The sequence below is a fragment of the Protopterus annectens genome, chromosome 9.part0 (assembly GCF_019279795.1).
Source record: "Protopterus annectens isolate FY-2018-M chromosome 9.part0, PAN1.0, whole genome shotgun sequence".
In the NCBI taxonomy this organism is placed as follows: Eukaryota; Metazoa; Chordata; order Ceratodontiformes; family Protopteridae; genus Protopterus; species Protopterus annectens.
Window position 1 is genome coordinate 833309308 of NC_056743.1, and position 16475 is coordinate 833325782.

General features: G+C 39.6%; 1 protein-coding gene across 1 annotated transcript in view; it reads right to left on the minus strand.

The window, feature by feature from the left end:
- Positions 1-7782: 7782 nt before the first annotated feature.
- Positions 7783-16475, minus strand: part of LOC122811578 (H-2 class II histocompatibility antigen, A-U alpha chain-like) — a 60793-nt gene continuing 52100 nt past the window's right edge. The window contains exon 4 of the mRNA XM_044083507.1: positions 7783-9099. Within this exon, the coding sequence (XP_043939442.1) occupies positions 8960-9099 (140 nt within the window). The 3' untranslated portion in view covers positions 7783-8959. The remainder of the gene's footprint in view (positions 9100-16475) is intronic.

Genomic DNA, 16475 nt, shown 5'->3' on the forward strand with positions numbered 1-16475 from the left:
TACAATGTGTGTATATCAGATTGGGGGGGCACACCAGACCGTTACTACATTTCTAAATAGGTTTGGGGGGGCACACCTGACTCTTACTACATTTCTAAGTTGGGTTGGGGGGAGCACACCTGACTGTTTCTACATTCCTACACAGGATTGGGGGGGCACACCTGATGTTACTACATTTCTATGCAAGATTGTGGGTGGGAGCACACCTGTCTGTTTCTATATTTCTACACAGTGATTGGGAGAGGGCACACCTGACTGTTACTACATTTCTACACAGGATTGGGGGGGGCACACATGACTATTTTTACATTTCTTCACAGGATGGGGGGACACATCTGACTGTTTCTACAGTTCTACACAGGATTGGGGGGCACACCTGACTATGTCTACATTTTTCTCATTAGATGTCCTGATGTCATAGTAGTGCTCATATATACGCTTCCTCAGTCTACTCTCCGTTTTCCCTATGTAAAATGCCTGGAATAGTGAGCAGGAAGCCAAATAAACAACTCCATTGGTATTGCAGTTGGAAAAAGCACTACTAATGACATCTCTCCCCCTACTTTGAATGTGTACTTTGTCACAGTCAACAATATGCACACACTGTGCACAAGCACCACATTTGAAGGTACCAAATTTCTTATGTTTAGTCTCTCTAACAGGTGTATGTGACTCAAACAGGTCCTTGAGGTTCCTGCCCTTTCTATATATAAAGTTCTAGGGTTCTTTTCCCAAGGTAGTCAAATCAGTGAAATTAAGGAATTTCTCCCATTCCCTACTAATAGTATGGCTTCCTGTTCACTAATGAGAAAAATGCCTGTATAAGCACACCTTGACTTGTGCTGATGCTGATTTTGTATTCTTTGTGGTTGAGCAAGTTCCTATGGACATTAGGGGTGGCCCATGGGAGGCTCGCCTTGAGTACCGGGAACTTTTTTGGCAGGTCACCCTTGATTCTGGGAGACCACCTGGGCTCAACGAGTATATCAACATTGCCCCTCTTTTAAAATGTAGAGCAGCTAAACTGTGATTTTATAACCTATTGGTTAAAATGTGCACCAACATCAAATTATGTTAAATTAGTATTGCACTGTAAAAAAATATTTATTGTGCTTGTATGTAGATTTACTACAACAGTTAGGTATTGGTACTATATGGTTACAGCATTTTTATGCTTTTTTATGTGTCATATTGACATTCAGTCTGTCATAAACTTACACTTCATGTGTTTTTTGGCTGTGATTTATCTTTTGCCCACTAGATGGTAGTATTTATATACTGTTTTAAACTACTATATATTTTTAAACAAAATGTTTCTACAAAAAAATTGTGTACTGAGTCACTTATTTGTATATTATTTTTACAATTGTTCAAGAGGTTTTAAGGCATGTTCAAAATATGAGCAACACTAGTGAATGTACTTCTGAAACTTTTGACATCTTACAAGAAACATTTTAAAAGAACTATGGAGTTTTTACCTACTCAGTACATGGTCTGATTAACCTAATTAATTGGAGTCACATGATTGGATGAAACTTTTTGAATTCATTTTAAAAGGAACTTGTCAGTTTGATGTGTGTTATCTGATGAAGTCTGACTTGGTTTGGATGAAAATGACTCTTCCATTTTTATTGGCGTTTATTATTGTGTGGAATAAAACCTTTTTTGAATACATTGTGCTGTCTCTCCACTTGTGTGCCTTTCTTCACTTATTTTGGCTTTTTTGGGCACACTATCCTTGAAACTATGGTTATTAAATTCCTCTCATGATCATTGCCTAAAACCCAGACATGCACTTCCACCCCTTCCCACAACTTGTCTTGCTCAAACTCGGCTATTGCATTTGAACAAGGCATGGCAGCTCCAAAATCACCGCGTGGCTGCTGCACCTCAAACATGTTTCGCACATGAGTGGCTGGTCACATGGCTACTGTACTTCAGTCCATACCTCTCAACCTAGAAACATCAAAAGTATGGACAAGGCCCATGAAAAATAGGTACAAATCTGTACGCTGATTAACATCTGATTTACATACATAATTATGTAATCCCACCCACTCCAATGGAATTGTGGGATACCAACTTTCAAAAGCAAACTGAAGAACAGGCAACCAAAATATGGCACCAGAGTTCCCCTACAGCCACTTTGATGTCCCATTACCTGGCTATTTCATCCCATTTATCATAAATACTAATGTGTGCATGCTGCTTTACTTCTACAATGATTATTTGGATTTTATTTTTACAGCACAACAATGCACAAACACTAATAGACATTTGGTAAAAGCAATACTGTCTCACAATGAAAATAGACTTTGCATTAAAACTTGTCTGCCCTTGAAACTTACATTCATTGAAACAGCATTGAAACCCACACCACATCCAAAGAAAATGCATCTGGCCAGTGGTGGATAAAGATTACCTTTGGGCTGTTTTCAAATCATTGGCTCCTTGCACACAAAACAAGAAACATGCATGTGTTTTTTTTTTCTTTGATGCACCTTCCTGACTTTATTAAATTATCTTCCTTGTATAATACAACACACTTGTTAGAGTACATTTTAAATTTATTGTTTAAACATTTTTCCAGTAGACTGTACTGTAGGCAATGAAACAAAATGCATGAACCAATAATGCCAAAACTGCCCAATTCAGAACATTTTCCATCATAAAAGCCCCTATAGTGCCTTTCTTAGGCAAGGTTCAAATGACAAATTCACCACCATAACAGGAACAGGCAAGCAAAAACTGAGGGTAATGCTACTCAATGCTAGAAGTCTAAATCTCAAAATGCACTCACTTGAGGCACTCCTTAAAATGGAGAACATCAATATCTGTGCAGTGACTGAGACCTGGTTCAAGGCTCCAGAGAGCACACCTGCACTACCAGGCTATAACTCATACCACACTTTGAGGCCATGTAACCTGGACCGGAACACCAAAGGTGGAGGTGTGTCCATATTCATTAAGGATATCCACACCTCCAGGCTAGTTGCTCAGCATAATGCAGCCGAGGTTATCCAAGGGCAACTAACTCTGGGCAAAACTGCAATCCAAACTGTAGCTTGCTACAGATCACCCACCATGCCCCAGGATTCCCACTCCTCTTTTCTTGATGTACTGGAAAATATTAGGGTTCAACCAAACACCCTAATAATGGGCGATTTGAATTACCCCACCATTAACTGGGAAAACTACTCATGTACCAAATCCTTCGCTCAATACTTTCTGGAATTCATAAACTCCAATGCCCTGGATCAACTTATCCACACCCCCACCAGGGGCAACAATATCCTAGATCTAGTCATTACCAACATGAGTGACCGGTGTTCCATACCTGAAGTCAAAGCCTCATTGGTCCGATCTGACCATAAGCTAATTACCCTAGATATCAAAATCCTGCTCCCACCCCCCATTAAGGAAACCATGGTAAAAAATTTCTCCAAAGCCAACTTCATGCTTCTTAAGACAGAAGTGGTGAACAACATGATACCCATGCAGATGGACAATACAGTTACGACTACTGAATCTTACACAATTGCACTTTATAAGCACTTACATGAGTGCATGGATCGTGCTATCCCAAACAGAACCAAGACACTATCCTCCAAAAAAAGGAAGACAATCTGGTGGTCCCCTGCCATAAACAAACTGTACAACAGAAGGAAGAAACTGTTGCAAAAGAGAGTAAAATTCCATGAGTGGAGGAGCTCCATGGTCAGCCTCAGTAAGAAGCTGCGATCCCTGATAAAATCCTCCAAATCTAGTTATGAAAACAAAATCGCCACTGATTCTAAAGACAACCACAATGCATTCTATAGCTATGTCAAGAATCTCAATTGCAACACTCAGATCTGCTCTGAGTTACAGCATTATGGCACTAACTATACAGACCCAACTGATATTGCCAACATCCTGGCAGATAGGTTCAGTGCTAACTTTACCCCCCCCCCTCACCCATTAAAGAGCCCATCTCTATACTGGAAGATGCAAAGTTCCTGTAATCACAGCTGCACAGTTAAAAACTCTCTCTCCAAAGCCAAGAACACAGCATCCATGGGACCAGACAACATCCCAGGCTGCGTTCTATATGAATGACAGAACAAACTGGCACCCCACCTAAGTACCATGTTCAATCATAGTCTCACCTCAGACTTTGTGCCTGATGAATGGCACACAGCGATGGTTATTCCACTCCACAAGGGGGGTGCCACCACGGACCCCGGGAACTACCGCCCCATTAGCCTGACGAGCCTGGTCTGCAAGGAACTTATAAACAAAGACAATGGTAATCTCCAAACTCTGGACCCCACCCAGTTCGGGTTTGTAAAAGGCAGATCATGTCTCCTAAACCTGATAGACTTCTTTGAAGCAGTCACCAAAGCCGTAGACAAAGGTAAGGTTATTCACACAGCCTATCTAGGTCTTGCCAAGGCTTTTGACACCATCCCCCACTCTGGAATTAAAGATAAACTCACTAAACTATGTATAAATCCCTATATCACAACATGGGTTGCCAACTGGCTCACTGACAGAACCCACACTGTGAAAGTAGCAGACTCCAAATACGACTTCAGACCAGTGACAAGTGGAGTACCACAGGGTTCAGTCCTGGGTCCTCTCCTGTTTGGTATCTACTTCACTAAAGTACAGGCTAACACAGAAGGTCTTTGGTTAATGAAGTTCGCAGATGACTGCAAACTAGGAGCCATAATCGAAACTCCTAACAATGTGAACATCCTACAAAAGGGCCTCATTGAGACAGATGCCTGGTGTCAAAGCCATGACCTCAAGGTCAATACCAAAAAGTGCATTGTCATCCCCTTTGGTAAAAACTTTGTACCCATGAACTACAACATAGGCGGTAGTATACTTAACACCGAAATTGTGATAAGAGACCTTGGGACACAGGTGGACAGTAGTCTCTCCTTTGATAATCACATTGTCACAGTAGTCAGGAAATCCTTCTACATGGCGCACCTTATCACAAAAGGTTTCTTATCCAGAAAAAAAGAGGTCATTGTTCCCCTCTACTCATCACTCATTAGACCCATTATAGAGTGCAATGCCCCTTTTGGTATGTACCTCACAAGACATCTACAACAACTGGAAAGGCCGCAGAAATAGATCACAAAGAGGATTACTGGCCTCAAACAGATGCCCTACACAGACCGTCTCAAAAAACTCCAGCTTTACTCCGTCGCATATCGCCTACTCAGAGATGATCTCTGCCTAACATACAAAGCTATGTCAAGCCCAGAGCTGTTGGACATGCTCCACTTAAAGAAATCCCAATCCTTCTGAGCTACATGCTCTAGGGACCTAAACCTTGTCACCACAATAAACAGAACATGCCGGAGGGATAGATTCCTGTCCCAGAGACTTCTCATACTCTGGAATGAACTACCTATCTATATCAAACAAAGCTCCTCATTAGCACTCTTCAAGAAAAATCTTGATGATTGGATGGGAAATAGGAAATTCACCCTGGGGGATCACTTCTGTGGCTCTGCTCGACAGTGGCACAGGAAAATAATTTTCTTGGGTGGCAAAAGCCAGGGTACCTTTTTGGCTGGGTTTGTATAGGCCCCAGGGCTGATAGCCTAGTACCTATCTATGAACCTATGAACTTCCACACCCACACTATAAATTGAATGGCAACAGTGTAAGCCATAGGCATCTTGCACAGCTTCTCACACATTTTCAATTTCATTTTTTTTTTGGGGGGGTCAAAAACCAGGGACACATTTTAAACATTGCTTGTATAATTTTGTAAAGTTGCTAGAATAAAATGGTGTGTTACCACCATGCATTTCACTAGTAAGTCTTGAACCTAGGACCCTATGCACTACAGTCAGAACAAGATACCACTATGCTAAATCAGCAGCTTCCTGAAAAATAGAAAGACTGAAACTTGCTGGCTATCATTTAGTTAATTCATTTCTCACTTCTCACCACAGTGCTCAACCTCTTAGCACAAAAAACCTGGACAAACAAAGCCAATAATGGGGGACTACAAATTTAGTTCTCACTATAGCTCTCAACTCTTAGCACACAAAACCTGGGGAATACAAAATCAGTTGTCACTATAGCTCTCAACTCTTAGCAGAAAATACCTGGGGGAATACAAATTCACTTCTCACTATAGCTCTCAACTCTTAGCACAAAAAACCTAGGCAAAGCTCACAAGTGGTGGTGGCTAGGGACTTTAGGCTCTTTTTACCCTGTACTGAAGGTGCAGGGTTTGAGCCTGAGTAACTCTAGCCCCCAGGTATATTGAATGGGGGACATTTACACACACACACACACACACACACACACACACACCTTACGCCAGTTACCTTACTTAGTTCTTTCTCCATAAAGCACCCGCATTTCCATTAGCTCTTTCCATAAAGCATTTGTGACGGCCAGTTGGAATTTAGTCCCATTCACATAAACAAGTATCCATAAAACTCTCTCTCGCATATAAAACTCTGTTCCTTCCCACATAAACAAGTATCCACCATAAAACTCTGTTGCATTCTCTCGCATATAGAACTCTGTTCCTGTTCCCGCCAGCCATAAATGATGAATGCAGGATGTGAAGCTCCTTCAGCTCAATTCTGACTGGCTGGTAGCCCTGATGGCACTGACATCATCACGCACATGATGACATCATTGCTGACAGCGCAAAAATTGAAAAAACAAAGGGAAAAAAATCAGAAATGAAGGGGTGCCACTCGGGAATCATGACACCCCTTCATTTGGACCCCAAAACTGAATAAAAAGCAAGTAATTTGGTATGGTTGGGAGGTATGCTTCAGTCAGACATGTCTCACACATGAGTGGCTGGTCACATGGCTGCTGCACCTCAGTCAGACATGTCTCACACATTAGTGGCTGGTCACATGGCTGCTGCACCTCAGTCAGACATGTCTTGCACATGAGTGGCTGGTCACATGACTACTGTACCTCAGTCAGACATGTCTCGCACATGAGTGGCTGGTGATGTGAGCTACAATACATCCGAGAACCTCACTGCAAGATAGTGGTATTTGAGTTTTTGGGACTCATGTGCTTGTAGTGAATCCACTTTAGTCTTAACATAATTTGTATTTGGTCTCAAAGAATATTCAGGATATGCTGCATATTTAATTATATGACACAAAGATAAATACTCTGAGTGCTACCTTTGTGTCATTAGAAGCTTCCTAAAATATAGAGCCAACCATCTGTTAAATATAAATATTTTTGTATTAGAGCCTTTGTGCTAGAAAAGGTATATGTTGACATGCTGGTGCAGTACTTTGTCATTTTATTTGACAAATTCCCAGATGGAAATAATACCTTTGGGAAACATATGTAATTGTTCACATCCTGATGCATGGTGTAAGTGTTGATTACTCTCTAGGTGCTGTGCTTTTAAAGTGTGGTATGTTATAAATACATTTATATGGTAGCAGTATGATGTTACCAAATGCAGGTATCCATATTACAGCCTCTGAAATTTCATAGTCTTCCTAAAAGAATGGTGCTATTTTATCCAGAGAGTTAAAACAAATTAGCTAAAGAACCACAATCTTGGCCCTCCTAGTTGGAAAGGTTGCATGCTCCTGAACCTTTATGAAGGACAGTCCTTATTTGAGCATTTGTGCCTTGCATAAAATATGAAAAATAGAAAATTTCCTGAGATTTTTAGGATGAAAACCAGTTGATACGTTTCCTTTAATAATTCTGTCAATCAGTTATTTTCTATCTGAAATGTCTAAATATTATATGAAGCAATATAAACAAATGCCATTTTACAAGAATGAGCTTTTATTTTGGAAAAAAAGTGAAATCCAGTCCTTTGCATTGGTTGTGGACATCACTTATCTTGCACTGAATAGGTAGTAACCCGAGCTACACATTTTACTTTAAGGCTTGTTTCTTTTCTGCCTTTTTTCAGCATTTTCTTTAGAACTGCGTTGTGATTGCACCATACATTAGTTAATTATATTCCTATTATTCATTCTCTCTTATCGTCAGTAAGTTTATTCCTTTCATTCACCACACTGTAAAATAATAGTGTCTCATTTCTTTCATGAGACTTCCAGCTTATAACTAGAAACTCTATCTTCTTGTTTTCTTTGCATTTCCATTTTCCTGATACACGGTATCCATGCGAAATCTATTTACTTACAGGGGGTTTATGACGAATGATTGAAGTATACTAATATTAAAGTCTGTCTTCCCATATAAATCACATTAAAGGAAAAAATTACTGAAGGAAGGCACTTTGAAGAATACCCTCCTCACTAACTTAAACATACCAACTCCAAGAGTGAAAAGTACCAGAGAAAAGCAAAAATTCCTCTAATTCTAATATTTAACAGTCTTGGAGAAATATCTCAGCTCCATTTCCTCTTTTCAAACTGCATTTCATTCAGTATGTTTAATTAAAACAAAATGCATTCAAAAAGGATACACTTCATCCATGTACAAGTAACCCACTTAAAAGTTACATTTCTATTCTCTCACTCAAAGTTACATTTTTATCCCCTCACCTTTATCCATTATGATATGAACTTATAGCTGGGTTTTATACACCTTTCTTCACTTCCTCCTTCATGAATACTGAGTAGAGGTAATCATTTTATAACTTCCCCAAATTATAGTTATTAACATACATACAATCTTTGAAAAGAAAATCTGTAGTGTCATTCAGTACAACATATACATCTTCTATAAAACTACTTTCAATCATGTCAGGATACATGTTTTATGTCAGGATGCTTAACATTTCATAAAAACATTAAATAAATACAGCTTTAACATTTCTTATATTAAAGAAAAAAAACAATTTGTTTTAAAAATATGTAAAACAGAAATTATGATACAACTGTGTCCATTGGTTTATGGATTTGCAGTCAGGCGAATCAGTCCTTTCAGCTTCAAATAAGAAAACACATATAGATAAACACTGCTAGCACCCTTCTTACATAACATCTCTGTCAGTGCAATGCTTCCTGATTAAAAAAATTCCCAGTAATAATCCAGTGATTCCAAGGACTGTCCCAGCAGCACCCACTATAGTCCCACTGTGATCCACATATGGAGTATAAGGCTCCTTGGGCTCTAGAATGCATACAACAAAAAAGGATAAATAAACGCAGAATCAGTCTCTAATAAACTTACTGCTGAGATACATTATCATCACTAGGACATGCAATATGTACAGTAACATGACATTCACCTATGAGTTCAGTAAATCTGCATTATCAGTGCATAAACATTTTCAAAACTAAACCTTAGCATCCATGCTGTCTGGCCCAGGATGCCAGTACTGGGAATATTATGTTCTGGACAACACTAGGTGGATTAACTCACACACTCTCCCCACGATGATTGACTTAGCTGTTGATGGTCACTCCTATCCTCCTTGCAAGTGCTATCAGAATGCATGCCCACTAGTCAAAAATGTTTCACAGAAAGTGCAGTTAAGAGTTAAAAATGTAGAGAAAGTGTTACATTTCTCACTCAAATTAGTGTGTGTGTGTGTGTGTGTGTGTGTGTGTGTGTGTGTGTGTGTGTGTGTGTGTGTGTGTGTGTGTGTGTGTGTGTTGTGTGTGTTGGGGGGTGAGGGATGAATTTGTGTCCATTTTTATTTTGGCACCTCTTAATAGTTACAATGTCTAAACTACTCTCAGAGCTGTATGAAATGTAAATTCTAGTGCAGACTAGCTGAATTCATAAAATGTACACACCACCATGTAGTTTACAGAACTTACACAGCATTAAAGCTAGACATTTTAGGTACTAAATTCCATAAAAATTACTTCAGCTGATGAAGTTTCTACTAAAGAAATGTACCACAATAACTTTGGATTATATTAGTCTAATTAAATAAAAATATATGAAGAGAATCACCACTGCAGCACTAAATCCAGAAAATTTTTTGAAAAAAGTTAAGCGCTTTCGTCAAAATCACAAGTGTTCTGATGAAGTCTTGTGATTTTGACGAAAGCGCTTAACTTTTTTCAATAAATTTTCTGGATTTAGTGCTGCAGTGTTCCTTTGGTGATCCTCTTCATATATTTTTACTTGGTTTTGGTATTCGTTGTTTCTAAATTTGTCTAATTAAGTTATTGTCATTCTAACAGTCAAACAAGGATCTGGGTAAACATTCTATCTAATCTATAACTCTTGTATTATAAGCTGTATCTTTGGATATGGATAATTAAGCCAAGTCTGAATCGGCAATTACAGTACCCAAAAGGAGAAAAACACCATATACAAAAAAAAAATCACTCTGAATACGAAAGAAATCCAACATATTAGATGCATTATGGAGTTGTCCAAAGACACACACTTGGCAATCTTCTCTTTAAAACTTTGTTAAATGGTATAGCAAAGCCAATTGTTCCTGTAATCATGGAATGACTTGAAGCTATTGTGGAAATGATGAAATATTTTTCTTTTCTGTCATGTGCATGCAAATATCTAGCCTATAGCATTAAGGTGATTAACTCACCACTATGTTGTAGATAATCTTCTTGGCAAATTTCTGTTCATACTGAACTTCGCTGTTGCCTGTAGCAAGTATGATTGTTTGACAGTTTGGTGTATTTATGCAAAACAGTTTTGCTTATATTATTATATTTGTCTCAGTATTGAAATCTGATGTCTTTGGTATCTCAGGTTTTTCCTTTTGGACTATTTCTCCCTGGTGCACAACTGAAATTGAATTCGGCTTGACTGGACATTTCCCATTCAACAAACAAAAATAAGTAATAATAATAATAAAACAAATAAGTAAATAAAGGAAGAAATAACTAGAATGGCTTTATCAGTATGCATAGCAGATTGGAAGTATTTAATTTCTCATGTACCCAGTTAATATTCAGTTGCTTCATATATACTATACTGATGCTAAGAAGTAAGCATGTATGCAATGTGTACAAATTTAATATTTATTATCGCTTAGATCTTAAAATATTCTCAAAATTTGTAAACTTATATTGCATGCATCACTTTCTGAATTTGTGAAGCCATAGAAATGTGTACATGTCGAAGTACTTCTCTGCTATTTAGCAAGTACCCTTAATCAGTGCTGCATGGTCCACCAACATGAAGAGCTTAGTATCGTAAAGTGCTGCCTCGTGGCTGTGCTGAATGCTAATGCAGCATTCTGGGGGTAGAAGCATATGATAATTAGCCACATCACCAGAACTGTCTGCAGAAAGGCATCTACATAGCCAAGCAATTCAAGAAAGCTCAGCACAACCAGCACCACCATGTTGTGGTACTTAATTTGGCCAAAAGGCCACATACAGCTAACAAACACAAACCAGGTGAGAGGTGAACCAATAGACACCAGGGCATACTTTAAAAGTGCCATAATGGCACCAACAGCAAAATGGGGACAAGGAGGTGGGGGCTACACTAGACACTAGAGATTCAACTTTAAAATGCCATAAAATGCCATAAAAGTATCAATATTACTACAGGGACTGAGAGGTGGGGGGGCTACACTAGACAACTGGGATTCAACTTTAAAGTGCCATAACAGTAAAAATATTACTACAGGGACTGGTGGTGGGAGGATACACTAGACATCAGGGACTCAACTTTAAGGTGCCATAATGCCACCGAAATTACTACAGAAACCAGGGTGGGAATACACTAGACACTAGGGAATACATTAACTGCCATGATAGTACCAATGTTACTATGGGGAACAAGGGATGGAGGGAACCACTGGACACCAGAGAGTGCTGTAATGGCACAGACATGAAAAGAGTGATTGTGTGGCTATCTGGGGTGGGGGGATACACTAGATCACCAGGGCCTAATATATATGTGCCATAAGGACACTAAAGTAGCGGATTCCAAATCCGACTTCAGACCAGTGACAAGTGGAGCACCACAGGGTTCAGTCCTGGGTCCTCTCCTGTTTGGTATCTACTTCTCTGAAGTGCAGGCTAACACAGAAGGTCTTTGGCTAACAAAGTTTGCAGATGACTGCAAACTAGGAGCCATAATCGAAACTCCTAACGATGTGGACAAACTACAAAAGGGCCTCACAACTGAGACAGATACCTGGTGTCAAAACCATGGCCTGAAGCTCAATGCCAAAAAGTGTATTGTCATCCCCTTTGGTAAAAACTCTGTACCCATGAATTACCATATAGATGGTAGTCTACTTAATGCCAAAAATGTGAAAAGAGACCTTGTGACACAGGTGGACAGTAGTCTCTCCTTTGATAATCACATCGCCACAGTCTGGAAATCCTTCTACGTGGCTCATCTCATCATAAAAGGATTCTCATCCAGAAAAAAAAGAGGTAATTGTTCCCCTCTACTCATCACTCATTAGACCCATTATAGAGTGCAATGCCCCTTTTGGTATGTACCTCACAAGACATCTACAACAACTGGAAAGACCACAGAAATACCTCACAAAGAGGATTACTGGCCTCAAACAGATGCCCTATGCAGACCGTCTCAAAAAACTACAGCTTTACTCCATCGCATATCGCCTACTCAGGGGCAATCTCTGCCTAACATACAAAGCTATGTCATACCCAGAGCTGTTGGACATGTTCCACTTAAAGAAATCCCAATCTCTCCGAGCTACACTCTCTAGGGACCTAAACCTTGTCACCACAATAAACAGAACATGCTGGAGGGATAGATTCCTGTCCCACAGACTTCCCATACTCTGGAACAGACTACCTATCTATGTCAAACAGAGCTCCTCATTAGCACTGTTCAAGAAAAATCTTGATGATTGGATGGGAAATGGGAAATGCACCCCAGGGATCACTTCTGTGGCTCTGCTCAACAGGGGCACAGGAAAATAATTTTCTTGGGTGGCGAAAGCCAGGGTACATTATTTGGCTAGGCTTATATAGGCCCTAGGGCCAATAGCCTAGTACCTACTTATGAACCTATGAACCTATAAAATATTGTAGGGTGGGGGGCCTCAGAAGGGTACATAGAGCAGAGACAGGTACAGGGACTGTGGTGGATGTGTTCATGTCTGTGTTTTTGTGTTTCAGATACTATCTGAGGGGATACCACTGTCTGCACTAGCCATTATTTGCATGCTCCAGTAGTAACTGTGATTCAAGAAACATGCAAATTGGGTGGTAATAAGGTTTTACCTCATCGTAGCTAGTGTGTTTCTGAATTGGAAATGGAAACATCACACTAGAATGGCCTTTCTATCATACTGAGGCTTGTGCTAGGAACATTAATGAATTTCTGGACAAGTGTTTAATTCTGATATATTTTGCATGTTACACAAATTGTATCATGTAACTTCGATAAGCAATAAAAACTAAACAAAACTAATTGATAGTATAGGTTTGATTGTCTTTTAATTAGGGTATAATTACAATTTTAAGTTCTCCTACCAGTATGTAGACCAGATCCTCTCACTGATCACATCAGCAATGTTCATTTTTAGGGGATATGATGACAAGGACAGTTCTTCTCCTTCTGGCTTTTCCCATTAGGGGTCACCACAGTGGAACAACAGTCAGCAGAATGATTGGCAGTGGAGTTTTACAGTGTTGAGTTGCCAGTCCAGCACACAACCTTCCACAGAAGGCACACACTCACCTTGGGCCAGTTTAGAGTGTCCAATCCACCTGCAGCATGTCTTTGGGATGGGATGTAGGACAAAACCTATGCAACTGCTAGGAGGACATGGAGACTCTGCACAGAAGGCACCACAGCTGAGATTCAAACTGGAGAACCTCTTGTTCTGAGGTGGCAATGCTAACTGCTGCCCCATCATGGCCACCCAAGTACAAGGAGAGTAATTAAAGCCACTAATTTGGGCTTAGAATCAGGTTTCCAATACCACAGTGTTCTACTTTAACCACTAGTATAAACAGCTTTATAACATTGTCATATGTGAATTTCTGTTGCAAAACACCACAGTTGTAACATAAAATGCTGTTTCGTTCTGAATTATACTATTGTGCCACCTATGAAACTTCTTCTTTTACAAAATACTAAAAATTGTCACACTACATATACAATTCTATCAATGCTACCTATATGTTTTGGTCATCAGTTTTATATGAAGTGCAAAACATCACGGCATCAGTAATTTTCCTGGGCTGATTTCTCACTCAGTGCATAAGTTATATCAAATAATGGCTACAAGCAAATATTATACTTTAAATACTCAAAAGTCTAGAAATTTCCTTAGGAACAGTATAATGAAAAAACCAAAACACAAATAACTCTGAATGTACCAGAAGAGCTCCACCAAAACACTTTTTCAGTGTAGTTAATATTTAATGGTCACTTTTTTTCAAAGACTTCATCAGAAATAAAACTTCTGTCATTACTGTGATGATATTAAGGAAAGATTACACAAAAATCCACACACAAGGTACTTCTAAAACTAAAGGGACGTTTAAATGTAACAATTGTAGTATTTGTAGGTTTATTTACAAAGGGCCATATATTGCCCCTGAACACTTATCATACACCATTAAAATTCCTGAAAGGTTCATCTGCAATACTAAGGGATTCATATACATTGCTATCTGCTCAGACCGCTCCAGGTTTTATGTGGGCATGACCACCAGAAACTTGAGCAAAAGAGTGAAGAAACTAAAACTAAGGATGGCAAAAATGCTTTATATAAGCATTCCACAAGGTGTCAATTCTATAAAAAATGTCTTTTGCTGTTTTAGAAGTGGTTAAGGAGTATAAGAGGGGTGGAGATTTCAAAAACCAGGTTGAAAACAGGGAGTCTGAGTGGCAAATCAGGTCATTAATTCCCTTGGGGTTGAAGGCTGAGTCCACTCAGAGTGGTGCCCTATGACCCATTCATTCCCTAAGGGTTGAAAGATGAGTACCCTCAGAGTGGTGCCCTATGACCCATTCATTCCCTAGGATTTGAAGGGTGAGTGCACTCAGAGTAGTCCCTATGGCCCATTCATTCCTTGGGGGTTGAAGGGTGAGTGCACCCAGAGTGGTGCCCTATGACCCATTCATTCCCTAGGATTTGAAGGGTGAGTGTACTCAGAGTGGTGCCCGTATGTACCATTCATTCCTTAGGGGTTGAAGAGTGAGTGCACTAAGAGTGGTGCCTTATGACCTATTCATTCCCCAGGGGTTAAAGGTTGAGTGCACTCAGAGTGTTGCCTTATGACCCACCCATTCATTCCCTAGGGGTTGAAGTTTGAGTGCCCTCAGAGTGGTGCTCTATGACCCATTCATTCCCTAGGGGTTGAGGTTTGAGTGCCCTCAGAGTGGTGCTCTATGACCCATTCATTCCCTAGAGGTTGAAGTTTGAGTGCCCTCAGAGTGGTGCTCTATGACCCATTCATTCCCTAGGGGTTGAAGTTTGAGTGCCCTCAGAGTGGTGCTCTATGACCCATTCATTCCCTAGAGGTTGAAGTTTGAGTGCCCTCAGAGTGGTGCTCTATGACCCATTCATTCCCTAGGGGTTGAAGTTTGAGTGCCCTCAGAGTGGTGCTCTATGACTCATTCATTCCCTAAGGGTTGAAGGTTGAGTGCCCTCAGAGTGATACCATCATCTACACTTGGGAAATGGGTTTATCCCTTGTTACTGTCCTGCACCTCCTACTCATGCTTGTAGATGTCTGGGCGAGTAGACATGCAAGCAAGAATGCCCTTGTCAGTCCTCTCTCATGTGTGCCATTCCAACTCCCCTGTGTCCAGACTGCCTTCACTGTAGTTTCAGTTAAATCTGAATTAGTTTTTCAGTGTTGTGAGGCTCATAACGATGAGGCTGACACATCTTGCTTGGAGTCCCATAAGGTGCTAGTAGATGTATTCTGACTGACTTATAAAATAAGCTGAGACAAAAATCATTTCATACACAGAGAAAGATAGTAGCATGCATACTGCAATGTAACCTTATGACAATAGGAGTATACAGTAAAAACAAAATAGAAATGTGTAGCAGTGCTGGATATATTGCGATATACCAGATTACCTTAGAATGCAATAAGTACTGGCAGTAACATGGCACAAAATGTTGCCTATCTTAGAAAACATTTAAAGCAAAGCCTGTAACTTGGTTTGTTGGATTGGAGCAGTATGTCTAGCAAGATATGTTTACTGTGAATATCAAAGGACTGGCATCTAAAATAGGATTGACTTAAACTCCAGAAGACAGAACAGGACTGTTCTATCAATAGCAGCTCAATCTTCTTTCTCCATTAATTAATACTTCATCATATGCTCTTTAAATGACTTTACTATCTATATCTTTATGTTGTGAAACTCTTTGTTCATGGTGATGCCTTATTTAATTGAGAAAATATATTTCATTATATTTTGAATTGAAAATCACTGCCAGTGAAGCTGAGCAAATACTTATTGCCATTTATATACAATGATAGCAAATATCCACATGATTGTGTCACTTTTGGACAAAACATCTACCTGCAGGAAGATCCTTTTTAAAATAGTATTAAATGTGACTAACATATATATATATATATATATATATATAT